The sequence below is a fragment of the Phyllobates terribilis genome, unplaced genomic scaffold, assembly GCF_046119375.1.
Source record: "Phyllobates terribilis strain yellow unplaced genomic scaffold, ASM4611937v1 Scaffold_2__4_contigs__length_985480577, whole genome shotgun sequence".
NCBI classification, from domain to species: Eukaryota; Metazoa; Chordata; class Amphibia; order Anura; family Dendrobatidae; genus Phyllobates; species Phyllobates terribilis.
In genome coordinates, this window is record NW_027362762.1 from 753,928,542 (window position 1) to 753,955,355 (window position 26,814).

General features: G+C 58.8%; 1 protein-coding gene across 4 annotated transcripts in view; it reads right to left on the bottom strand.

The window, feature by feature from the left end:
- The window catches only part of BCOR (BCL6 corepressor), a 174,850-nt gene that overhangs the window by 33,218 nt on the left and 114,818 nt on the right, over positions 1 to 26,814 (bottom strand). The window contains exons 1-2 of one of the 4 annotated variants that reach the window (XM_073667301.1): positions 26,562 to 26,644; positions 992 to 1,122 (exon numbers count right to left, since the gene is read on the bottom strand). In XM_073667301.1, coding sequence (XP_073523402.1) covers positions 992 to 1,077 — 86 coding nt within the window. In that variant the 5' untranslated portion in view covers positions 1,078 to 1,122; positions 26,562 to 26,644. Of the gene's footprint in view, positions 1 to 991; positions 1,123 to 20,299; positions 20,589 to 26,561; positions 26,645 to 26,814 lie in introns of those variants that run through there. The other 3 variants (XM_073667302.1, XM_073667299.1, XM_073667300.1) reach the window with 3 other exon arrangements.

Here is a 26,814-nt window from a genome sequence, read left to right on the forward strand (position 1 = left end):
GCAGATTACATTGGATACACGTTGTGCTCTCCACACCAGGACTGCAGGGATCGGTAGATATTACTATAGATTGTGTGGGATCGGCAGAGGAGATTGGACATATCGTGCTCTCCACACTAGGACTGCAGGGATCAGTAGATATTACTATGGATGGTGTAGGATCGGCAGATTACATTGGACACATCGTGCTCTCCACACCAGGACTGCAGGGATCGTAGATATTACTATGGATGGTGTAGGATCGGCAGATTACATTGTATACACATTGTGCTCTCCACACTAGGACTGCAGGGATCGGTAGATATTACTATGGATTGTGTGGGATCGGCAGATTATATTGTATATACATTGTGCTCTCCACACCAAGACTGCAGGGATCGGTAGATATTACTCTGGATGGTGTAGGATCGGCAGATTACATTGTATACACATTGTGCTCTCCACACTAGGACTGCAGGGATCGTAGATATTACTATGGATGGTGTAGGATCGGCAGATTACATTGGACACATCGTGCTCTCCACACTAGGACTGCAGGGATCGTAGATATTACTATGGATGGTGTAGGATCGGCAGATTACATTGTATACACATTGTGCTCTCCACACTAGGACTGCAGGGATCGGTAGATATTACTATGGATTGTGTGGGATCGGCAGATTACATTGTATATACATCGTGCTCTCCACACCAGGACTGCAGGGATCGTAGATATTACTCTGGATGGTGTAGGATCGGCAGATTACATTGTATACACATTGTGCTCTCCACACCAGGACCGCAGGGATCGGTAGATATTACTATGGATTGTGTGGGATCGGCAGATGAGCTTGCACACATCGTGCTCTCCACACCCGGGCTGGGCAGACACATCGTTACTCCGTGCCTGTGACTCGCTGTTTCCGGCAGTCCCGTGTGCCGGCTGCTGCTGCTGCTGATGGATGGCGCCGGCTCGGCAGATGCTGTAATGTAGATTAATTAGGGCCATTACCTGTCCTCATTGATGCCGCACATGCGGACCCGCTCATTGCTCATCCAGCTATGTACGTTCCCATAGAGGGGGGTAGCGGAAAGCATGTCGCCCCCTTAGCAGTGCAGCCTCCCCTGTCGTCCGTGTGTCCCCTGTGCGGAAACATTAGAAGGAGAGAAGCGGTGAGATCGGCAGCAGCGCACAGGGCTCCGCCGGCGGCCGCGCTCCCCCGGGTCATTAATAAGCGGAGCTCGGGAGGGGAGCTCAGCCGCCGCTAATCGCTCAGGGACATTCCCAGCAATAGAGGGTGACGGGGGCGATGCAAATCGAGGTCGTCACTAGGTCAAGGGAAAAGCAACTTACTCGCTGATCTCATTAACCCGCTCCGCGCTGGAGCCATTTGTCACACGCAATCACGTCCAGCCCCGCTCCCCGCAGACCGCGGGCGGCAATCACTCTGCGGCCTATAGCACTTAATTGCTGTCATTATCTGGCGGCTGCTGTGCCGGCTTAACCCTTGCGGTGCCCTGCGCTCCGTACCGGGACCACACAGACATCGGCGCGATCAAGGACGCTGCTGCCGTTAACCCTATCCTGGCGGCAGGGAGAACAATGGCCGTTGTGTATAATGCGGGCGGGGATGAGCTGCTAGTGAGGACATTTATGGCCATATCTCGGCCGCGTCTTTCTACACGAGCCCCGCGTGGAGCCGCACGTGTATAAATCACAGGCGTCTCCTGATAGATGAGCTGTCAGCGCGGCGGAGATCGTGCGGCTCCGGGGCGGCTGGGAGCAGATGACACGGCTCTCCGCAGCACGATCATCGCGATGTGAGCGGGAGACAGCGCTGCCTGCCAGGCACGTACTGGAGCAGTGTGTGGGGGGCGGACTGTGGTGGAGAAGAGCCTGTGGTGGTGGGGGGGCACAGTCTGAGGTGGAGAGCCTGTGGTGGTGGGGGGCACAGTCTGAGGTGGAGAGCCTGTGGTGGTGGGGGGCGAAGTCTGAGGTGGAGAGCCTGTGCTGGTGGGGGGCGAAGTCTGAGGTGGAGAGCCTGTGGTGGTGGGGGGCACAGTCTGAGGTGGAGAGCCTGTGGTGGTGGGGGGCGAAGTCTGAGGTGGAGAGCCTGTGCTGGTGGGGGGCGAAGTCTGAGGTGGAGAGCCTGTGGTGGTGGGGGGCACAGTCTGAGGTGGAGAGCCTGTGGTGGTGGGGGGCGAAGTCTGAGGTGGAGAGCCTGTGCTGGTGGGGGGCGAAGTCTGAGGTGGAGAGCCTGTGGTGGTGGGGGGCACAGTCTGAGGTGGAGAGCCTGTGGTGGTGGGGGGCACAGTCTGAGGTGGAGAGCCTGTGGTGGTGGGGGGCACAGTCTGAGGTGGAGAGCCTGTGCTGGTGGGGGGCGAAGTCTGAGGTGGAGAGCCTGTGGTGGTGGGGAGCACAGTCTGAGGTGGAGAGCCTGTGGTGGTGGGGGGGCACATTCTGAGGTGGAGAGCCTGTGCTGGTGGGGGGCGAAGTCTGAGGTGGAGAGCCTGTGCTGGTGGGGGGCGAAGTCTGAGGTGGAGAGCCTGTGCTGGTGGGGGGCGAAGTCTGAGGTGGAGAGCCTGTGCTGGTGGGGGGCGAAGTCTGAGGTGGAGAGCCTGTGGTGGTGGGGGGCACAGTCTGAGGTGGAGAGCCTGTGGTGGTGGGGGGCACAGTCTGAGGTGGAGAGCCTGTGGTGGTGGGGGGCACAGTCTGAGGTGGAGAGCCTGTGCTGGTGGGGGGCGAAGTCTGAGGTGGAGAGCCTGTGGTGGTGGGGAGCACAGTCTGAGGTGGAGAGCCTGTGGTGGTGGTGGGGCACATTCTGAGGTGGAGAGCCTGTGCTGGTGGGGGGCGAAGTCTGAGGTGGAGAGCCTGTGGTGGTGGGGAGCACAGTCTGAGGTGGAGAGCCTGTGGTGGTGGGGGGGCACATTCTGAGGTGGAGAGCCTGTGCTGGTGGGGGGCGAAGTCTGAGGTGGAGAGCCTGTGCTGGTGGGGGGCGAAGTCTGAGGTGGAGAGCCTGTGCTGGTGGGGGGCGAAGTCTGAGGTGGAGAGCCTGTGCTGGTGGGGGGCGAAGTCTGTGGTGAAGAGCCTGTGGTGGTGGGGGGGCGCAGACTGTGGTGGAGAAGAGCCTGTGGTGGTGGGGGGGCACAGTCTGTGGTGAAGAGCCTGTGGTGGTGGGGGGTGCAGTCTGTGGTGAAGAGCCTGTGGTGGTGGGGGGGCGCAGACTGTGGTGGAGAAGAGCCTGTGGTGGTGGGGGGCACAGTCTGTGGTGAAGAGCCTGTGGTGGTGGGGGGCACAGTCTGAGGTGGAGAGCCTGTGGTGGTGGGGGGCACAGTCTGAGGTGCAGAGCCTGTGATGGTAGGGGGGCACAGTCTCAGGTGGAGAGCCTGTGATGGTAGGGGGGCACAGTCTGAGGTGGAGAGCCTGTGGTGGTGGGGGGGCACAGTCTGTGGTAAAGAGCCTGTGGTGGTGGGGGGCACAGTCTGAGGTGGAGAGCCTGTGATATTGGGGGGCACAGTCTGTGGTAAAGAGCCTGTGGTGGTGGGGGGCACAGTCTGAGGTGGAGAGCCTGTGATGGTGGGGGGGCACAGTCTGAGGTGGAGAGCCTGTGATGGTGGGGGGGGCACAGTCTGAGGTGGAGAGCCTGTGATGGTGGGGGGGGCACAGTCTGAGGTGGAGAGCCTGTGATGGTGGGGGGGGGCACAGTCTGTGGTGGAGAGCCTGTGATGGTGGGGGGGCACAGTCTGAGGTGGAGAGCCTGTGATGGTGGGGGGGCACAGTCTGAGGTGGAGAGCCTGTGATGGTGGGGGAGGCACAGTCTGTGGTGGAGAGCCTGTGATGGTGGGGGGGCACAGTCTGAGGTGGAGAGCCTGTGATGGTGGGGGGGCACAATCTGTGGTGAAGAGCCTGTGGTGGTGGGGGGTGCAGTCTGTGGTGGGGGGCACAGTCTGAGGTGGAGAGCCTGTGATGGTAGGGGGGCACAGTCTGAGGTGGAGAGCCTGTGGTGGTGGGGGGGCACAGTCTGTGGTAAAGAGCCTGTGGTGGTGGGGGGTGCAGTCTGTGGTGGAGAGCCTGTGATGGTAGGGGGGGCACAGTCTGAGGTGGAGAGCCTGTGGTGGTGGGGGGGCACAGTCTGTGGTGAAGAGCCTGTGGTGGTGGGGGGGCACAGTCTGAGGTGGAGAGCCTGTGATGGTGGGGGGGGCACAGTCTGAGGTGGAGAGCCTGTGATGGTGGGGGGGCACAGTCTGAGGTGGAGAGCCTGTGATGGTGGGGGGGGCACAGTCTGTGGTGAAGAGCCTGTGGTGGTGGGGGGTGCAGTCTGTGGTGGGGGGCACAGTCTGAGGTGGAGAGCCTGTGATGGTAGGGGGGCACAGTCTGAGGTGGAGAGCCTGTGGTGGTGGGGGGGCACAGTCTGTGGTGAAGAGCCTGTGGTGGTGGGGGGTGCAGTCTGTGGTGGGGGGCACAGTCTGTGGTGAAGAGCCTGTGGTGGTGGGGGGTGCAGTCTGTGGTGGGGGGCACAGTCTGAGGTGGAGAGCCTGTGATGGTAGGGGGGCACAGTCTGAGGTGGAGAGCCTGTGGTGGTGGGGGGCGCAGTCTGTGGTGAAGAACCTGTGGTGGTAGGGGGTGCAGTCTGTGGTGAAGAACCTGTGGTGGTGGGGGGTGCAGTCTGTGGTGGTAGGGGGCGCAGTCTGTGGTGAAGAACCTGTGGTGGTGGGGGGGTGCAGTCTGTGGTGGGGGGCGCAGTCTGTGGTGAAGAGCCTGTGGTGGTGGGGGGCGCAGTCTGTGGTGAAGAGCCTGTGGTGGTGGGGGGCGCAGTCTGAGGTGGAGAGCCTGTGCTGGTGGGGGGCGAAGTCTGAGGTGGAGAGCCTGTGGTGGTGGGGGGCACAGTCTGAGGTGGAGAGCCTGTGGTGGTGGGGGGCGAAGTCTGAGGTGGAGAGCCTGTGCTGGTGGGGGGCGAAGTCTGAGGTGGAGAGCCTGTGGTGGTGGGGGGCACAGTCTGAGGTGGAGAGCCTGTGGTGGTGGGGGGCACAGTCTGAGGTGGAGAGCCTGTGGTGGTGGGGGGCACAGTCTGAGGTGGAGAGCCTGTGCTGGTGGGGGGCGAAGTCTGAGGTGGAGAGCCTGTGGTGGTGGGGAGCACAGTCTGAGGTGGAGAGCCTGTGGTGGTGGGGGGGCACATTCTGAGGTGGAGAGCCTGTGCTGGTGGGGGGCGAAGTCTGAGGTGGAGAGCCTGTGCTGGTGGGGGGCGAAGTCTGAGGTGGAGAGCCTGTGCTGGTGGGGGGCGAAGTCTGAGGTGGAGAGCCTGTGCTGGTGGGGGGCGAAGTCTGAGGTGGAGAGCCTGTGGTGGTGGGGGGCACAGTCTGAGGTGGAGAGCCTGTGGTGGTGGGGGGCACAGTCTGAGGTGGAGAGCCTGTGGTGGTGGGGGGCACAGTCTGAGGTGGAGAGCCTGTGCTGGTGGGGGGCGAAGTCTGAGGTGGAGAGCCTGTGGTGGTGGGGAGCACAGTCTGAGGTGGAGAGCCTGTGGTGGTGGTGGGGCACATTCTGAGGTGGAGAGCCTGTGCTGGTGGGGGGCGAAGTCTGAGGTGGAGAGCCTGTGGTGGTGGGGAGCACAGTCTGAGGTGGAGAGCCTGTGGTGGTGGGGGGGCACATTCTGAGGTGGAGAGCCTGTGCTGGTGGGGGGCGAAGTCTGAGGTGGAGAGCCTGTGCTGGTGGGGGGCGAAGTCTGAGGTGGAGAGCCTGTGCTGGTGGGGGGCGAAGTCTGAGGTGGAGAGCCTGTGCTGGTGGGGGGCGAAGTCTGTGGTGAAGAGCCTGTGGTGGTGGGGGGGCGCAGACTGTGGTGGAGAAGAGCCTGTGGTGGTGGGGGGGCACAGTCTGTGGTGAAGAGCCTGTGGTGGTGGGGGGTGCAGTCTGTGGTGAAGAGCCTGTGGTGGTGGGGGGGCGCAGACTGTGGTGGAGAAGAGCCTGTGGTGGTGGGGGGCACAGTCTGTGGTGAAGAGCCTGTGGTGGTGGGGGGCACAGTCTGAGGTGGAGAGCCTGTGGTGGTGGGGGGCACAGTCTGAGGTGCAGAGCCTGTGATGGTAGGGGGGCACAGTCTCAGGTGGAGAGCCTGTGATGGTAGGGGGGCACAGTCTGAGGTGGAGAGCCTGTGGTGGTGGGGGGGCACAGTCTGTGGTAAAGAGCCTGTGGTGGTGGGGGGCACAGTCTGAGGTGGAGAGCCTGTGATATTGGGGGGCACAGTCTGTGGTAAAGAGCCTGTGGTGGTGGGGGGCACAGTCTGAGGTGGAGAGCCTGTGATGGTGGGGGGGCACAGTCTGAGGTGGAGAGCCTGTGATGGTGGGGGGGGCACAGTCTGAGGTGGAGAGCCTGTGATGGTGGGGGGGGCACAGTCTGAGGTGGAGAGCCTGTGATGGTGGGGGGGGGCACAGTCTGTGGTGGAGAGCCTGTGATGGTGGGGGGGCACAGTCTGAGGTGGAGAGCCTGTGATGGTGGGGGGGCACAGTCTGAGGTGGAGAGCCTGTGATGGTGGGGGAGGCACAGTCTGTGGTGGAGAGCCTGTGATGGTGGGGGGGCACAGTCTGAGGTGGAGAGCCTGTGATGGTGGGGGGGCACAATCTGTGGTGAAGAGCCTGTGGTGGTGGGGGGTGCAGTCTGTGGTGGGGGGCACAGTCTGAGGTGGAGAGCCTGTGATGGTAGGGGGGCACAGTCTGAGGTGGAGAGCCTGTGGTGGTGGGGGGGCACAGTCTGTGGTAAAGAGCCTGTGGTGGTGGGGGGTGCAGTCTGTGGTGGAGAGCCTGTGATGGTAGGGGGGGCACAGTCTGAGGTGGAGAGCCTGTGGTGGTGGGGGGGCACAGTCTGTGGTGAAGAGCCTGTGGTGGTGGGGGGGCACAGTCTGAGGTGGAGAGCCTGTGATGGTGGGGGGGGCACAGTCTGAGGTGGAGAGCCTGTGATGGTGGGGGGGCACAGTCTGAGGTGGAGAGCCTGTGATGGTGGGGGGGGCACAGTCTGTGGTGAAGAGCCTGTGGTGGTGGGGGGTGCAGTCTGTGGTGGGGGGCACAGTCTGAGGTGGAGAGCCTGTGATGGTAGGGGGGCACAGTCTGAGGTGGAGAGCCTGTGGTGGTGGGGGGGCACAGTCTGTGGTGAAGAGCCTGTGGTGGTGGGGGGTGCAGTCTGTGGTGGGGGGCACAGTCTGTGGTGAAGAGCCTGTGGTGGTGGGGGGTGCAGTCTGTGGTGGGGGGCACAGTCTGAGGTGGAGAGCCTGTGATGGTAGGGGGGCACAGTCTGAGGTGGAGAGCCTGTGGTGGTGGGGGGCGCAGTCTGTGGTGAAGAACCTGTGGTGGTAGGGGGTGCAGTCTGTGGTGAAGAACCTGTGGTGGTGGGGGGTGCAGTCTGTGGTGGTAGGGGGCGCAGTCTGTGGTGAAGAACCTGTGGTGGTGGGGGGGTGCAGTCTGTGGTGGGGGGCGCAGTCTGTGGTGAAGAGCCTGTGGTGGTGGGGGGCGCAGTCTGTGGTGAAGAGCCTGTGGTGGTGGGGGGCGCAGTCTGAGGTGGAGAGCCTGTGGTGGTGGGGGGCGCAGTCTGAGGTGGAGAGCCTGTGGTGGTGGGGGGCGCAGTCTGAGGTGGAGAGCCTGTGATATTGGGGGGCGCAGTCTGTGGTGAAGAGCCTGTGGTGGTAGGGTGCGCAGTCTGTGGTGAAGAGCCTGTGGTGGTGGGGGGTGCAGTCTGTGGTGAAGAACCTGTGGTGGTGGGGGGCGCAGTGTGTGGCGCAGTCTGTGGTGAAGAACCTGTGGTGGTGGGGGGTGCAGTCTGTGGTGAAGAACCTGTGGTGGTGGGGGGTGCAGTCTGTGGTGGGGGGCGCAGTCTGTGGTGAAGAACCTGTGGTGGTGGGGGGCGCAGTCTGTGGTGAAGAACCTGTGGTGGTGGAGGGCGCAGTCTGTGGTGGGGGGGCGCAGTCTGTGGTGAAGAACCTGTGGTGGTGGGGGGTGCAGTCTGTGGTGGGGGGCGCAGTCAGTGGTGAAGAACCTGTGGTGGTGGGGGGTGCAGTCTGTGGCGGGGTGCGCAGTCTGTGGTGAAGAGCCTGTGGTGGTGGGAGGCGCAGTCTGTGGTGGTGGGGAGGCGCAGTCTGTGGTGGAGAGCCTGTGGTGGTGGGGGGCGCAGTCTGTGGTGGAGAAGAGCCTGTGGTATTGGGGGGCCCAGTCTGTGGTGGAGAGCCTGTGGTGGTGGGGGGCGCAGTCTGTGGTAAAGAGCCTGTGGTGGTGGGGGGCGCAGTCTGTGGTAAAGAGCCTGTGGTGGTGGGGGGCGCAGTCTGTGGTAAAGAGCCTGTGGTGGTGGGGGGCGCAGTCTGTGGTAAAGAGCCTGTGGTGGTGGGGGGCGCAGTCTGTGGTAAAGAGCCTGTGGTGGTGGGGGGCGCAGTCTGTGGTAAAGAGCCTGTGGTGGTGGGGGGCGCAGTCTGAGGTAGAGAAAAGCCTGTGGTATTGGGGGGCCCAGTCTGTGGTGGAGAGCCTGTGGTGGTGGGGGCGCAGTCTGTGGTGGAGAAGAGCCTGTGGTGGTGGGGGACACAGTCTGTGGTGGTGGTGGGGGCACAGTCTGAGGTGGTGGTCATAGGGAGCACAGTCTGTGGCGGGGTGCGCAGTCTGTGGTGAAGAGCCTGTGGTGGTGGGGGGTGCAGTCTGTGGTGGTGGGGAGGCGCAGTCTGTGGTGGAGAGCCTGTGGTGGTGGGGGGCGCAGTCTGTGGTGGAGAAGAGCCTGTGGTGGGGGGGGGCGCAGTCTGAGGTGGAGAAGAGCCTGTGGTATTGGGGGGCCCAGTCTGTGGTGGAGAGCCTGTGGTGGTGGGGGGGGGGGCGCAGTCTGTGGTGAAGAGCCTGTGGTGGTGGGGGGTGCAGTCTGGTGAAGAGCCTGTGGTGGTGGGGGCGCAGTCTGTGGTGAAGAGCCTGTGGTGGTGGGGGGCGCAGTCTGTGGTGAAGTGCCTGTGGTGGTGGGGGGTGCAGTCTGTGAAGAGCCTGTGGTATTGGGTGGCCCAGTCTGTGGTGGAGAGCCTGTGGTGGTGGGGGGGGCGCAGTCTGTGGTGAAGAGCCTGTGGTGGTGGGGGGTGCAGTCTATGGTGGTGGGGAGGCGCAGTCTGTGGTGGAGAGCCTGTGGTGGTGGGGGGCGCAGTCTGTGGTGGAGAAGAGCCTGTGGTGGGGGGGGGGCGCAGTCTGAGGTGGAGAAGAGCCTGTGGTATTTGGGGGCCCAGTCTGTGGTGGAGAGCCTGTGGTGGTGGGGGGGGCGCAGTCTGTGGTGAAGAGCCTGTGGTGGTGGGGGGTGCAGTCTGGTGAAGAGCCTGTGGTGGTGGGGGGCGCAGTCTGTGGTGAAGAGCCTGTGGTGGTGGGGGGTGCAGTCTGTGGTGAAGAGCCTGTGGTGGTGGGGGGGCACAGTCTGAGGTAGAGAAGAGCCTGTGGTATTGGGGGGCCCAGTCTGTGGTGGAGAGCCTGTGGTGGTGGGGGGGGGGCGCAGTCTGTGGTGAAGAGCCTGTGGTGGTGGGGGGTGCAGTCTGGTGAAGAGCCTGTGGTGGTGGGGGGCGCAGTCTGTGGTGAAGAGCCTGTGGTGGTGGGGGGTGCAGTCTGGTGAAGAGCCTGTGGTGGTGGGGGGTGCAGTCTGTGAAGAGCCTGTGGTGGGGGGGGGGGGCGCAGTCTGAGGTAGAGAAGAGCCTGTGGTATTGGGGGGCCCAGTCTGTGGTGGAGAGCCTGTGGTGGTGGGGGGGGGGCGCAGTCTGTGGTGGAGAGCCTGTGGTGGTGGGGGGGGGCGCAGTCTGTGGTGGAGAGCCTGTGGTGGTGGGGGGGCGCAGTCTGTGGTGGAGAGCCTGTGGTGGTGGGGGGGCGCAGTCTGTGGTGGAGAGACTGTGGTGGTGGGGGCGCAGTCTGTGGTGGAGAAGAGCCTGTGGTGGTGGGGGACACAGTCTGTGGTGGTGGTGGGGGCACAGTCTGAGGTGGTGGTCATAGGGGGCACAGTCTGTGGTGGTGGTCATAGGGGGCACAGTCTGTGGTGGTGAAGAGCCGGTGGTGGGGGGTGCAGTCTGTGGTGGAGAGCCTGTGATGGTGGGGGGGCACAGTCTGAGGTGGAGAGCCTGTGATGGTGGGGGGGCACAATCTGTGGTGAAGAGCCTGTGGTGGTGGGGGGTGCAGTCTGTGGTGGGGGGCACAGTCTGAGGTGGAGAGCCTGTGATGGTAGGGGGGCACAGTCTGAGGTGGAGAGCCTGTGGTGGTGGGGGGGCACAGTCTGTGGTAAAGAGCCTGTGGTGGTGGGGGGTGCAGTCTGTGGTGGAGAGCCTGTGATGGTAGGGGGGGCACAGTCTGAGGTGGAGAGCCTGTGGTGGTGGGGGGGCACAGTCTGTGGTGAAGAGCCTGTGGTGGTGGGGGGGCACAGTCTGAGGTGGAGAGCCTGTGATGGTGGGGGGGGCACAGTCTGAGGTGGAGAGCCTGTGATGGTGGGGGGGGCACAGTCTGAGGTGGAGAGCCTGTGATGGTGGGGGGGCACAGTCTGAGGTGGAGAGCCTGTGATGGTGGGGGGGCACAGTCTGTGGTGAAGAGCCTGTGGTGGTGGGGGGTGCAGTCTGTGGTGGGGGGCACAGTCTGAGGTGGAGAGCCTGTGATGGTAGGGGGGCACAGTCTGAGGTGGAGAGCCTGTGGTGGTGGGGGGGCACAGTCTGTGGTGAAGAGCCTGTGGTGGTGGGGGGTGCAGTCTGTGGTGGGGGGCACAGTCTGTGGTGAAGAGCCTGTGGTGGTGGGGGGTGCAGTCTGTGGTGGGGGGCACAGTCTGAGGTGGAGAGCCTGTGATGGTAGGGGGGCACAGTCTGAGGTGGAGAGCCTGTGGTGGTGGGGGGCGCAGTCTGTGGTGAAGAACCTGTGGTGGTAGGGGGTGCAGTCTGTGGTGAAGAACCTGTGGTGGTGGGGGGTGCAGTCTGTGGTGGTAGGGGGCGCAGTCTGTGGTGAAGAACCTGTGGTGGTGGGGGGGTGCAGTCTGTGGTGGGGGGCGCAGTCTGTGGTGAAGAGCCTGTGGTGGTGGGGGGCGCAGTCTGTGGTGAAGAGCCTGTGGTGGTGGGGGGCGCAGTCTGAGGTGGAGAGCCTGTGGTGGTGGGGGGCGCAGTCTGAGGTGGAGAGCCTGTGGTGGTGGGGGGCGCAGTCTGAGGTGGAGAGCCTGTGATATTGGGGTGCGCAGTCTGTGGTGAAGAGCCTGTGGTGGTAGGGTGCGCAGTCTGTGGTGAAGAGCCTGTGGTGGTGGGGGGTGCAGTCTGTGGTGAAGAACCTGTGGTGGTGGGGGGCGCAGTGTGTGGCGCAGTCTGTGGTGAAGAACCTGTGGTGGTGGGGGGTGCAGTCTGTGGTGAAGAACCTGTGGTGGTGGGGGGTGCAGTCTGTGGTGGGGGGCGCAGTCTGTGGTGAAGAACCTGTGGTGGTGGGGGGCGCAGTCTGTGGTGAAGAACCTGTGGTGGTGAAGGGCGCAGTCTGTGGTGGGGGGGCGCAGTCTGTGGTGAAGAACCTGTGGTGGTGGGGGGTGCAGTCTGTGGTGGGGGGCGCAGTCAGTGGTGAAGAACCTGTGGTGGTGGGGGGTGCAGTCTGTGGCGGGGTGCGCAGTCTGTGGTGAAGAGCCTGTGGTGGTGGGAGGCGCAGTCTGTGGTGGTGGGGAGGCGCAGTCTGTGGTGGAGAGCCTGTGGTGGTGGGGGGCGCAGTCTGTGGTGGAGAAGAGCCTGTGGTATTGGGGGGCCCAGTCTGTGGTGGAGAGCCTGTGGTGGTGGGGGGCGCAGTCTGTGGTAAAGAGCCTGTGGTGGTGGGGGGCGCAGTCTGTGGTAAAGAGCCTGTGGTGGTGGGGGGCGCAGTCTGTGGTAAAGAGCCTGTGGTGGTGGGGGGCGCAGTCTGTGGTGAAGAGCCTGTGGTGGGGGGGGGGCGCAGTCTGAGGTAGAGAAAAGCCTGTGGTATTGGGGGGCCCAGTCTGTGGTGGAGAGCCTGTGGTGGTGGGGGCGCAGTCTGTGGTGGAGAAGAGCCTGTGGTGGTGGGGGACACAGTCTGTGGTGGTGGTGGGGGCACAGTCTGAGGTGGTGGTCATAGGGAGCACAGTCTGTGGCGGGGTGCGCAGTCTGTGGTGAAGAGCCTGTGGTGGTGGGGGGTGCAGTCTGTGGTGGTGGGGAGGCGCAGTCTGTGGTGGAGAGCCTGTGGTGGTGGGGGGCGCAGTCTGTGGTGGAGAAGAGCCTGTGGTGGGGGGGGGGCGCAGTCTGAGGTGGAGAAGAGCCTGTGGTATTGGGGGGCCCAGTCTGTGGTGGAGAGCCTGTGGTGGTGGGGGGGGGCGCAGTCTGTGGTGAAGAGCCTGTGGTGGTGGGGGGTGCAGTCTGGTGAAGAGCCTGTGGTGGTGGGGGGCGCAGTCTGTGGTGAAGAGCCTGTGGTGGTGGGGGGCGCAGTCTGTGGTGAAGTGCCTGTGGTGGTGGGGGGTGCAGTCTGTGAAGAGCCTGTGGTATTGGGTGGCCCAGTCTGTGGTGGAGAGCCTGTGGTGGTGGGGGGGGCGCAGTCTGTGGTGAAGAGCCTGTGGTGGTGGGGGGTGCAGTCTATGGTGGTGGGGAGGCGCAGTCTGTGGTGGAGAGCCTGTGGTGGTGGGGGGCGCAGTCTGTGGTGGAGAAGAGCCTGTGGTGGGGGGGGGGCGCAGTCTGAGGTGGAGAAGAGCCTGTGGTATTGGGGGGCCCAGTCTGTGGTGGAGAGCCTGTGGTGGTGGGGGGGGCGCAGTCTGTGGTGAAGAGCCTGTGGTGGTGGGGGGTGCAGTCTGGTGAAGAGCCTGTGGTGGTGGGGGGCGCAGTCTGTGGTGAAGAGCCTGTGGTGGTGGGGGGCGCAGTCTGTGGTGAAGAGCCTGTGGTGGTGGGGGGGCACAGTCTGAGGTAGAGAAGAGCCTGTGGTATTGGGGGGCCCAGTCTGTGGTGGAGAGCCTGTGGTGGTGGGGGGGGGCGCAGTCTGTGGTGAAGAGCCTGTGGTGGTGGGGGGTGCAGTCTGGTGAAGAGCCTGTGGTGGTGGGGGGCGCAGTCTGTGGTGAAGAGCCTGTGGTGGTGGGGGGTGCAGTCTGGTGAAGAGCCTGTGGTGGTGGGGGGTGCAGTCTGTGAAGAGCCTGTGGTGGGGGGGGGGGCGCAGTCTGAGGTAGAGAAGAGCCTGTGGTATTGGGGGGCCCAGTCTGTGGTGGAGAGCCTGTGGTGGTGGGGGCGCAGTCTGTGGTGGAGAGCCTGTGGTGGTGGGGGGGGGCGCAGTCTGTGGTGGAGAGCCTGTGGTGGTGGGGGGGCGCAGTCTGTGGTGGAGAGCCTGTGGTGGTGGGGGGGCGCAGTCTGTGGTGGAGAGACTGTGGTGGTGGGGGCGCAGTCTGTGGTGGAGAAGAGCCTGTGGTGGTGGGGGACACAGTCTGTGGTGGTGGTGGGGGCACAGTCTGAGGTGGTGGTCATAGGGGGCACAGTCTGTGGTGGTGAAGAGCCGGTGGTGGGGGGTGCAGTCTGTGGTGGTGGGGGGGCAATCTGTCCTGTTGGGGGGCACAGTCTGTGGTGAAGAGCCTGCAGTGGTGGTGGGGAGGGGCACAGTCTGTGGTGGGGGGTGCGCAGCTTGCGGTGCGGAAGAGCCTGTCGTGGGAGGGGGTCGTAGGAAGAGCCTGTGGTTGTGGTGGTTGGGGTGCAGTCTGTGGTGAAGAGTCTGTGGTGGAGGGCGCAGTTTGGTGGTGGTGGGCACAGTCTGTGAAGAGCCTGTGGTGGGGGGCGCAGTGTGAGGTGTTGGCGGGGGCGCAGTCTGTAGTGGGGGGCGCCAGCAACTTAATCCCAAAAGCAGTTGCAGCCCAGGACAGACGCACATCACCGGGGATTAGCGGCCCCGCCACAGAGAACCCCGCGGGCGCCGCCGCCTCGTACGTCCCCAGCTGCCTGTATTATATCACTGCGCCGGGATCACATGGGGTATAACGTGTCTGCAGCGGGTGAGAGGTGACGGCTGCGGGTACGAGCGTGTGTCCTGCCCCGCTACCACCTCAGCCAGGGTACCAGACCCCGAGGCTCGCTAGTCAGTCACAAGTGTGTGCCACACTCCCAGGGAGGCTATCCGTCCCCGGAGTGTGACCCCCGTCCCCAGGCACAGCCGCACCAGTCAGTGACAGCACGCAGCGGTGTCTGTCCTCGCGATGTTCGGTGCGGCGGAGGTGTGAGCCCGCGGGTGACGTGTCAGGAACAAGCTGCGTCTTATTAACAGGATTATCGCGGCGCATGATTTATTCCAGGGCTGGAGTGTAATTGCTCCGGGGGGAGGGCGCGCTGCTAAATGCCGGGTTAATAAGTAAGAGGAGGGGGCCGCCCGAACATCAGTGCTGGAGGAAAGGACGTGGCGCTCCGGCTCTGCGCCGCAGCTGCTCCCCCGAGGCTTCACCCGGGCAGATCAATAGCTCCACATTCCCCGGTGTCCGCGAGGCTCCCGCACATACACTGCAGCACTAATCCCCGTGACCGCCAGCAGCGCCCGGCCGGGGCGATCACAGACGGCAGTCACATTCCAGCGACCACAAGCAGAGCCCCGCATACACCACTGGTGGCAGAGTACCCGGTGTAGCCCACACTGGCCACAATGTAACACGATGGAGTCCGGAGAAATACCGCTCCAAATGTAGTGACCCTGAAAACCGCACCGATCACACAGGGCCCGTCTGTATACAGACAATGGCTCTGTACAGAACGGATCGTGTCTCCATAGGTCACACGGCTGCGCCTCAGATTTTGTGCAGGTTTTTTTGTAGAAATCAATAAGAAACTTGACTATATATTTACATGTGGTGGTCCTCATAATTCGGATTCTTACCCCTAAATCCGGAGGCTACACCGCTGCTCCGGCTTTTGTTGCACTTCCCCACCATAAAACGTGTATAAAACGCAATAATGAGAGCGCAAACTATGCACAGGGAGATGCAGAACACCAGCACCCAGCCTAACAAAGAGGTTTTTTTTTTACCCTGTGGTACTTGGACTGGTGACAAGAACCGCAGCACAAAAGCTGGGTGTAAATATCCCCTAGAGATCACGCAGGTGTGGTTTGCTCTGGGCTAGGTGGCCATACACACTATCTGCAGCAGTGCTCTGACGATCGCGCACAATAAAGGGCTCCTTAGCTATGGCAGAGTGCGGAGCCGGCACAAGATAATGAGTGATCCGCTCGGCTCCGTCTCCACGGCCGGCACCGGAGGGCGCACACATGGCGGCGCACAGCGCGTGCTTTCCTCCTGCTGTGCCGAGACGCGATCCGAGAATTAAACAGGCTCCTATTCTTATTTTACAGTCTCCGCTGCAGACAGCCTCCTCTGTGACTTTCCTCGCAGCTGCAGGCGAGCCGGATCGCTGACTACACCCTTTATGTCCCAGAACGGAGCGCAGCTATCTGTCAGACATTTCTCCTACTGTGTGGTCCGACACACGATCTGATCTCTCCCAGCACCAGTGTGGGCGCAGAACCCTGGATCTGGGAAGCTCCTGATCATTCTCCACCTGGCGCTGGGACTTGTAGTTCCCCTCTCTCACGGATAGAGTTAATGCCCGAGGACACATGACAGGAGACAGCTCGCAGCGCTGGGCGCAGTGAAGGGGAAACAGCTGCTTCCACACAATGATCGCATTTCTGACGAGCGCGATGCACTTGAGCCAAACTATGCGCGGACTTGCTCCAGCAGGTCTAGTGTTTATGTGTCTCACTACATCGCAGCCCGACAGGACGCGGAGCGCTGCCAGAAGTGCGACATTTCTCCCATCCGTGCTCGGCTCCACTACACCGTGGAGATTAGCCGGTTACTTCCTAGCAGAGCCGGCACTGTACACGGGGCGCCCCGCGGGGACGCTCATTACTGCGCCAAATGCAGCGCTCACACACGGCCGCATGTACGGGGCTGATTAACGCCAGAGCTCCGGGCCCGTCTGATCCCTGCGCTCAACACATGCTCCTGCGGCAGGAGACGGAAGGCACATCTGGAAGTCATCAGATGTCTGCGCCCCATCAAAGGGATGCGCACAAGTACGATCGGCGTCCGCAGGAGCGCACAGTTTATACATGAGGCACACAAGTACGATCGGCGTCCGCAGGAGCGCACAGTTTATACATGAGGCACACAAGAACGATCGGCGTCCGCAGGAGCGCACAGTTTATACATGAGGCACACAAGAACGATCGGCGTCCACGGGAGCGCAGTTTATACGCACACAAGTACGATCGGCGTCTGCAGGAGCGCACAGCTTATATGTGACACACACAAGTACGATCGGCGTCTGCAGGAGCGCACAGCTTATATGTGACACACACAAGTACGATCGGCGTCTGCAGGAGCGCACAGCTTATATGTGACACACACAAGTACGATCGGCGTCTGCAGGAGCGCACAGCTTATATGTGACACACACAAGTACGATCGGCGTCTGCAGGAGCGCACAGCTTATATGTGACACACACAAGTACGATCGGTGTCTGCAGGAGCGCACAGCTTACAGGCGCATAAAGCATCCTTGAATCTTAATCTGAAGGCCGCACATGGCGCTTTCTGCGGGGTTATTGCCCTAACTATATGTTCACACAATGTTTTCTTTCGGGCTGAAACTTTCTAGTCCGAAAGCACCATATGACAAGACTGAGCTTTTTTTAGTTTTTAGAGTGAAAATTCTCCAAATCCTTCTGAAAAAAAAAATGGAAGGTTCTGCTGTAAAAACTCATCAAAAATACCCAGTGCACACTATTATGTTGAGCATTTTGCCATTTTTTCTGCTTCTGTTGATTCAGAGCTTTTTTGTCAAGCAGAAATGCCTCAATAATTATCACATACTGATGTGTTCAGAGTTTGGAGGAAAAAAACTGTGGGGAAAACTCTCCACAACCTCCTTAAAATCTCAGGAAATTCTACTGCAAATTGCAGCAATAAGACTCAGTGTGAACATGCCCTTATGTGCTCCACAGGTGTTTCCTCATTGACTCCAATAGGAAGCTTATTCAATAGAGTAAAATGTTGGGTTTTTTTGTGGACATCAGAGCAGTATCTGTTCCAAAATGCATAAGTCTGTGTGAACATAGGCAAATGGTCTCTGAATATGCTTCCTATTCATTTCAATGGGAAACACATGGTGCTGGGGATCTCGAGTAGGAAGCAGCGCCATGGCGAGTCTTCAGGAGTTTCTGCTTAAATTCTACAATTGATGCTGAGACAACTGATGTGGAAAAACCCCCAATATGAAACACATAAAAAACAACACATTTTTCATATATAAAGAATAAATCGCAAGGTTTTTCCTGTACATTAGTGCTGATCAGTTTTTTACATGAGTTATGCATCCGTATAACTGTATGAGGTGGGTGATCACCCATGAGATCTATCATTTATGCTCCATCTACTGATAATGGGCGAGTCTGATCCGTAATACGGATCACAGGAGCCAGCAATCGTTGGTGTGAGCTGCCACAATGCCGGGCATTGTCAGTGTGCCGGCCCATGGCATAAGGCCTCGTTCAGACGTGAGGTTAGTGCTTCTCACGGATATGACCCGCACCTGCGGCAGTCCGGGGCTGAGCACTGTCCGTGGATTTGTGGCCCAGAAAACACTTATCTGACTCTGATTTGAGTCTTCATCTCTCCAGTCTGTGGGGGTGAGAAAAGCCGCGGATGCGGTCTGACAGGAAAGGACAGTGTGATCAACGTCTTAATGAGCCTCAGTGGGAAAAAACTGAGGAAACGGATCAAAAACACTAAGAAAACTCGGGACAGTTTTTTTGCGCATGAGAAGAAGCACTGAGGTGTGAATGGGTCTTAATTTTAATCTGTAGCTCGGAACAAGATGGGACACGTCCCCACAAAAACACCCGACAAGTGAACAACCCCACGGACTGTAAAACGTGGGATCCTATCCATGAAAATCAGGTGTGAAAATGAGAGTGTCAGTGACGGACCCTAATGACGGACGTCCGTGTGTATGATCACAGGGTATGTGGCAGAATGGCGGCAATACTTCAGCGATTGTCGCAAACTGAATTGCAGGAAATGTCAGGCGCGACCGCGGAGGGAACAAGTCAGGACGGAGGGTCCCGGTACACGGACCCGCTGGGGGAGAAGTCCCGGAGCAGCACGAGCCTGGTGTCCCCCGCCTGACTCTACACGTCCCGGGCACAGCTCGAGAACTCCACGCGGGACACGTGCCCGTATAGCCCCGCAGAAAACGGCAGGACACGTCCCGTATGGTCTCCGCGGAGCACTGGCACGGCGCCCTCACGGGCAGACGACCTGGCAGCACAGTTATGGTAGTGAAGGCCACAGCGGGGAACAGAAGTGTCTGCCAGGCGCAATTTACTGCCATCCGTGACGTGATTCTCCTCAGCATACAAATCACACGTGCGGAGACCGCGCCGTCCTGCGCCATGGCGGAAACCTGGAGCCAGAAGGGGTTAATGGCCGGTAATGATACTGGGACGTTAATGTCTGTCTGTGGCAGTGCCGGCTCACTAATTACCGCGGGTGCCGGACAACCCGGCCGCAGTGCTCGGACATGACACGACAATGGCCGGTGTCGCCTGACTGCTCCATGTCCCCGGTGTGAGGCTCGTCCTGCCCGGGCACCGTGCTGCTCTGCGCCGAGATCCGGGACAAGCTGACGATCTCCGCGGCGCTCCCCGTCTGCAGCCTCGTATAATGAGCGCCCGTATAAAGAAGGTCACAGCGGCCATAAAACGGGGCAATTAGTGTTTTACAGCCGCGGCGGCTCCGCGCACAGCAGCGATAATTACAGGACGTGAGCCCAGTCTGGCGCTGCCGCCCGGCGACTCCGACATCGCATTTACTTTCCAAACAAAACCCTGGAGACATTTGTGGCCCCCGTGTCCTCCGCTCCGAGGTCAAAAGTGCAACTAACACAACGCACGATCGTCCAGTCGGAAAAACTGCCGATCCCGCGCCGCCACCCATCACTCATTAACCCGATCATCCCCGGCCGTGCCCCGGGATCTGCGTGACGGCAGAACAAACACGGAGTCCTCAGGTGATCGCAGCAGCGCGACACTCCACTCCTAATCCCCGACACATCCTGCTCCCCGGGATTAATCCGGCGAGCCTCCCGGAGCCGGTGCTTAACCCCTCGCTGCCCGCAGCCCCCGCAGAGCGGCCGCTATACTCCGGGAGCCTTCCATTACTTGTTAATAATTCAGCTCGGCGGATGCTCCGCTGTCTCCTGCCCGCACACAAGATTAATGATGCCCTGCTGCAATCAGCGGCGCCGCGGGAGCCTCCGCCGGAGATCGGGGTCACACAGCCCCTCCGTCACACATTAGCGGATGCTTTATGTGCGCTGCCGCCCGGTGTCCTCACACATCACCGTGACCGGAGCTGTCAGGGGGATCAATAGTGTCAGCCATGGCCAGACTCTCCGTGCGGAGCCACTACGGACCACCAAGAGCTGGCGACCACAGACCACCGAGAGCTGGCCACCACGGACCACCGAGAGCTGGCCACCACGGACCACCGAGAGCTGGCCACCACGGACCACCGAGAGCTGGCCACCGCGGACCACCGAGAGCTGGCCACCACGGACCACCGAGAGCTGGCCACCACAGACCGCCGAGAGCTGGCCACCACGGACCACCGAGAGCTGGCCACCACGGACCACCGAGAGCTGGCCACCACGGACCACCGAGAGCTGGCCACCACGGACCACCGAGAGCTGGCCACCACGGACCGCCGAGACTAAGCCAATGCGTACCGGCGCTGACTGCGGGCAGCTGTAGGCACGACGCGATGTTACAGCACAGCCAGCAGCGATCGTACTCTCCAACATGATAGATAGTGCTCGGCTGACAGACGATAAGTATTGTACAGTGCTACATCGCTCATCCCCTGCGTGCGCTGAGGACACAGGATGCGACACCCCGGGACTTTCCCCCATATCCAAAATTACCCGTTCCCTTCCCCCTCCAAATCTCACATCGTGGCGACCAGTGACACGCAGCAACCTGCACATAATGCATTGTGATTCACGATCAATACAACCATATCGCTCCGATAGATCAGTGGTGAGCAGACATAAAAGGAAACTTCTCACAGACACAATTCTGAAGATGAGATCGCTGCTTCCCCGACATAAGTAGTGGTAACACGTATCACAGCCCGATGTGTGAGCGATCGCCAGCACAGATCGGGCCACCACTAGCCCGGCGCAGCCACTTGTACCACACAATGGTGACTACCTGCTCCTCCCGGACAAGTGCCGATTGCTCGGAAACACTCAGAAACTCCCCGCCGCACACAGCCAACACCGCGATGCCCCGCCGGCCGGTCCTCCGTGCCTACCTGCGGTGCGGGGTCGTCCTAGCAGCGAAGCCTCAGGCAGCAGAGGTCTGTGTCCGGCACTGATCCTCCCTGTAAATCCCGGTGAGAATAAGGCAGTCCAGCCGCAGCATCCTGCCACATAAGGGCTGTAATCCTGCGAGGTGGGACAGGTCCGGTAGAAGCAGTGAGCCGATCCGCCGGCAGAGCCCGGTCTCCGCGCTGCTCTCTCCAGACGCGCAGCGGACGCACTAAAGTTTATTATTGTTATTTGCAGGCTGGTGCGCACAGCGGAGCGAGGAGAGTGATACGTCCCTCCCCGGGAGGAGGAGGAGGAGGCGCTGCTGCTGCTGCCTGGCTGGGTGGGGGGTGGGTTAGCGAGGTCAATCTCCGAAGCCCCCAGGAAAGAAGAAAGATGAGCGGTGGGAGGCGGCAGCAGGAGCCGCGCCAGCCCCCTCCCCCTCCTGCTTCCTCCCTCTCCTCCCCCGGTGTTAGCTGGGGGAGCGGCGGCGGCTGTGGTGCTGGGGAAGTGGCTCGCAGAGGGGAAGCCCGGGGCAGGAGCCGCACCGAGGGCGCTAATAATGCTCCACACGTGCGCCCCCCGATAATGTGACAGCGCCGTGCGGCCGGCCGGGTACAGTGCCGGCTCTACGTGATGTCCCGCTGACACTCCCCAGACAGGCGGCAATTACCTTCCACCCATCCCCCTCGTTCTTCCTGCCTGTCTCCCCATCATGTCCTCATTACACACACGGCGCTGAGGGCTGCGCTAATTCTTTCCATCCTCAGTGTAATCTCTCTTCCTGTGTAACGGTCTCTTTCCTCTGCGCAGCACGTCTCTGCCGGCTGCCTTATCTCGCCGCATCCTCTGTATCACCGGGGACCCCCCGACCGGCATGTCTGCCATCCCAGACACAGGTGCCGACCCGATAATTATCGGCCGACCGAAAGATAGCGAACAGCAATATAGCCTAGCAAAGCAGGAATCCATCATCAGCTAATATCTGCTATCTAAGCTATTATCGAGCTATCCATATCTATGATCTACCATCTAATACATATCTATCATCTATCTTCTCACTCCTCTATCTATAGATGTCTAGAAATAGCTGTACACATCCATCATTAATCTATCACCTACCAATCTAATGTATTATCTATCCGTTATCGGTCTCCATCCGTTATCTATCCTCTATTATCTATCTCTTTTCACTCCTTTATCTATAGATGTATATAGATAACTATGTGACTATACATATATATATATCTATAGATATATATATATATGGGTGTGACCCTCTGCACAGAACACACGGAGCACAGCTCAGGGGGAGAGCTCGCCCCCCAGGATGGTGGTGATCGGACACTGGTGACGGATGATGTGATGAGATCAGATGATACATTGTTACATTTACCACAATATTCTGCAACTTGTCACAGTGAATCCACGAGTCACACGCAGGCCATCTACAGCAGTCAGACACATCGGGACAATCAGCTGGAATTCTCACCTGGCGGTATTGCTCCACGCAGAACCAGGTGCCACTCGTGTCCGGCTGCGTTATCTGTTCTCTTGATCCAGGTGATATGCGCGAAACTTGTGGAAATGACAGCTGGTTCTGCGTGGCACGCAGCGGCCCGGTAACCGCCATGTTATGTGGCGCTGCTTCCATCCCATCACCCGCATGGCTGCAGGTCGGCAGATCATGACCTCTTGTATATGAGGACTCCAGATTGGTCCCGTATGATTCCTGGCTGACTGCAGATCGGCAGATCTATGAAGGGCAGATGCACGATCTCCTGTGTATGAGCACTCCATGCTCCCTGACGTGCACCATCACAGGAGGGAGCGGCGGCTGCCGGATCTGCTGTCTGTCAGCCCCTCTCATGGTAGATGAACCGCTTACCCCATCATGGAGTGATGGCTTATTGCAGGGTATGGCAGTTTTCTGGCTGCCAGGACTTCTGCCAATTCTAATACTGAAGGTGCCTAGCCTTGTGCCTAATACTGGGGTCAGACCATGAAAAGAAGTCCGGATATTCATCTAGGAGACGATTCTCATGCGTCTTGTCCTCTGTGTGGCATCCGTATTTAAGCATCAGCAGTCATTACAATGGACAGGATCGCACACAGCATCCTCAGCTAATAATGGCAACGTGTCCATAAAATGGCCGCTACACGGACGATCCGAATCTCACTAGTTCATGCTGCCATTTGTTTCACTGGACACTACTGAGTTCGGCCTCATTCACACTTCTAATTTTCCATATACAAGAAAAATGTCCGATTTTTCAGATCAGACTCTGAACAGTGTGATTCCGGTGTGATCCGATTTTCTGGTATGTGGAGAAATTAAAAAGTTTTCTCCACCGCCTCCATTCTGACAGTCTGTGAAGATAAGACTGCACTCAGATGTCATCCAAGTGCAGTCTGATGTTTCAGGGGCCCATTGACTTGCATTGCCGATTTTGATCAGATGGTCACGTCTCTGCAATTTTCCAGAGACATGCGAATGGCTTCATAGACTATCACAGGTACTAATGCCATCTGTGAAAATCATGGATAGCACTAGTACCGAAAAATCGGAAGTCTGAATGAGGCTTTACCCTGGGCTGTGTGCTGTCAGAGTGATTGCCCATCGGAACCAGTACAGCACACGTCCGTAGAACAGATTGGTCTGAATGGGCCCTAAAACACACAGCTGTCCTTGGGCTCCATTCATAGCTGCGCTGGTTTCCCAGGATGCAGAGCGGAGCTGCGGTCCCACAGACCCCAGTGATTTATAATGGAGCCTATTTGTGTCTTCACAGGAACATTAATAAATGCAGGAATATTTTTCACACCAAATGTGACAATCTGAGATGGAAGCTGGCGATGCCCGATCCTCAGCCACATGAGACTGATCACTGGGCAGCTGGTCTTCCTGCCACACATGGGACACACATCGTGCTGGGACCCCCATATTGTGCGCAGGGATTAGCCCCTGGGATTAGCTCCCGGCCGCAGCGATCCGCGGAGATTTCTTACAGCACAATTTGCATTCGCACAATCCTTGAACTTCCTCTCTGGCTCCGAGACTCGTTTGAATGTGAACGCGGAGAATACCGTATATACCCGAATACAAGCTCTCCCCGAGAGACACAGGAGAAGAAAGGAAATCCTGCGCTCGCTGCGCTCTTCCAGGCTGCAATATCGTGGTGCGCAGAGAAGCACTGCATACGGAGGAGCTCGGCACCGGCACGGAGCTCACCACAGCTCAGCATAGTCATTAGTGGTGCAAGAGTGGCTAAACTCTGATGAGAAGTATAAGGGGAAACGATCTGTCACATGCAGAGAAAAATCGCTGGGGAGACAGCCCTATAATGATCCGATTCTTCCCCGTCTGCACAGTGGGGGTCTGTGAGTCATCTGCCTGGAGCAGGGTCAGGGGGCTCCAGCCCGGAGGAAGGAGCGTGCATCACTGCTCAGTGTCCTCCTGCATCCATTACAGCCATACGCACGCTCCGTTGCCATTTTCAAGATCTCTATTCCTGTATAACATAGCACTGGGGAAGGTTATGTGAAGGGTCGAGGTAATAGGATGAGGACTGTGGACCACGACATCTCTGACAGCAGCGGAGGCTATAGTAGTCACCCAGCTTTCCCATGGAAAGGAGAGGACACTTGTCTTGATCGTTCCGTTTCTCTACACCTGCTACGTTCTGCTGAATCTTTATCAGTCGCCCGATCCCTTCATTTTGTTCTTGCCAGGAGCAAAAGGTTTAGCAAGCGCAGTAGGCATGTGACTTATTGTACGGACTCGGGCCGTCCGTAAGCGATCCGCTACCAGGCAGCTGATGGGAATCATTGTCCTGTTACTAATGCCCCGACCATTACACGGCAAATTATACAGTGATGAGGCAGCCATGATAATCCCTGCTGCACTGTAATACACGGAAGCCCCTGATAATCCCTGCTGCACTGCAATACACGGAAACCCATGATAATCCCTGCTGCACTGTAATACACGGAAACCCCTGATAATCCCTGCTGCACTGTAATACACGGAAGCCCCTGATAATCCCTGCTGCACTGTAATACACGGAAGCCCCTGATAATCCCTGCTGCACTGCAATACACGGAAGCCCCTGATAATCCCTGCTTCACTGTAATACACGGAAACCCCTGATAATCCCTGCTGCACTGTAATACACGGAAGCCCCTGATAATCCCTGCTGCACTGTAATACACGGAAGCCCCTGATAATCCCTGCTGCACTGTAATACACGGAAGCCCCTGATAATCCCTGCTGCACTGCAATACACGGAAGCCCCTGATAATCCCTGCTGCACTGTAATACACGGAAGCCCCTGATAATCCCTGCTGCACTGTAATACACGGAAGCCCCTGATAATCCCTGCTGCACTGTAATACACGGAAGCCCCTGATAATCCCTGCTGCACTGCAATACACGGAAGCCCCTGATAATCCCTGCTGCACTGTAATACACGGAAGCCCCTGATAATCCCTGCTGCACTGTAATACACGGAAGCCCCTGATAATCCCTGCTGCACTGCAATACACGGAAGCCCCTGATAATCCCTGCTGCACTGTAATACACGGAAGCCCCTGATAATCCCTGCTGCACTGTAATACACGGAAGCCCCTGATAATCCCTGCTGCACTGCAATACACGGAAGCCCCTGATAATCCCTGCTGCACTGTAATACACGGAAGCCCCTGATAATCCCTGCTGCACTGTAATACACGGAAGCCCCTGATAATCCCTGCTGCACTGCAATACACGGAAGCCCCTGATAATCCCTGCTGCACTGTAATACACGGAAGCCCCTGATAATCCCTGCTGCACTGTAATACACGGAAGCCCCTGATAATCCCTGCTGCACTGTAATACACGGAAGCCCCTGATAATCCCTGCTGCACTGCAATACACGGAAGCCCCTGATAATCCCTGCTTCACTGTAATACACGGAAGCCCCTGATAATCCCTGCTGCACTGTAATCATTATAACAACTAATATAACTCATAATTGGTGCTGCAGTATAGATAGAAGCCCCTAATAATTGGTGTTACAGTATAGATAGAAGCCCCTAATAATTGGTGCTACAGTATAGATAGAAGCCCATAATAATTGGTGCTACAGTATAGATAGAAGCCCCTAATAATTGGTGCTGCAGAATAGATAGAAGCCCCTAATAATTGGTACTGCAGTATAGATTGAAGCCCCTATAATTGGTGTTGCAGTGTAGAAGGAAGCCCCTATAATTGGCGCTGCAGTATAGATGGAAGCCCCTATAATTAGTGTTTCAGTGTAGATGGAAGCCCCTAATAATTGGTGCTGCAGTATAAATGGAAGCCCCTATAATTGGTGCTGCAGTATAGGTGGAAGCCCCTAATAATTGGGGCTGCAGTGTAGGTGGAAGCCCCTATAATTGGTGCTGCAGTATAGATGGAAGCCCCTAATAATTGGTGCTGCAGTATAGATGGAAGCCCCTATAATTGGTGATGCAGTATAGGTGGAAGCCCCTAATAATTGGGGCTGCAGTGTAGGTGGAGGCCCCTATAATTGGGGCTGCAATGTAGGTGGAAGCCCCTAATAATTAGCACTGCACTATAGATAGAAGCCCCTATAATTGGGGCTGCAGTGTAGGTGGAGGCCCCTATAATTGGGGCTGCAGTGTAGGTGGAGGCACCTATAATTGGGGCTGCAATGTAAGTGCAAGCCCCTAATAATTAGCACTGCAGTATAGATAGAAGCCCCTATAATTGGGGCTGCAATGTAGGTGCAAGCCCCTAATAATTAGCACTGCAGTATAGATAGAAGCCCCTATAATTGGGGCTGCAGTGTAGGTGGAGGCCCCTATAATTGGGGCTGCAGTGTAGGTGGAGGCCCCTATAATTGGGGCTGCAGTGTAGGTGGAAACCCCTATAACTGGGGCTGCAATGTAGGTGGAAGCCCCTAATAATTAGCACTGCAGTATAGATAGAAGCCCCTATAATTGGGGCTGCAGTATAGGTGGAGGCCCCTATAATTGGGGCTGCAGTGTAGGTGGAAGCCCCTAATAATTAGCACTGCACTATAGATAGAAGCCCCTATAATTGGGGCTGCAGTGTAGGTGGAAGCCCCTAATAATTAGCACTGCAGTATAGATAGAAGCCCCTATAATTGGGGCTGCAGTGTAGGTGGAGGCCCCTATAATTGGGGCTGCAGTGTAGGTGGAAGCCCCTATAACTGGGGCTGGAGAGCAGGAGCTGCCCCCATCCCTCAGGCTTGCACTTTGTACCTGTGACTCAGGACTCTGCTGGCGGGCGGGCGGGCGGCTGTACACGGTGGCTGCTCGCGGTGTGCGCTCGCCTTTGTGTGAGCGCTGTATTCCGCCTCTCTCGCTCTCCGCTGCTTGTGCCCTCCTTTGCCGCTCTCCTCCCTCTCCAGCTTGGCATGCCGCCAGTTTCCACTGTCTATGGCCTCAGAGTCCTCACAAGAGCTGCAGGCAGCTAAGCTTCCAACACCTCTCCCTGTTCTGTACATGAGCGCTT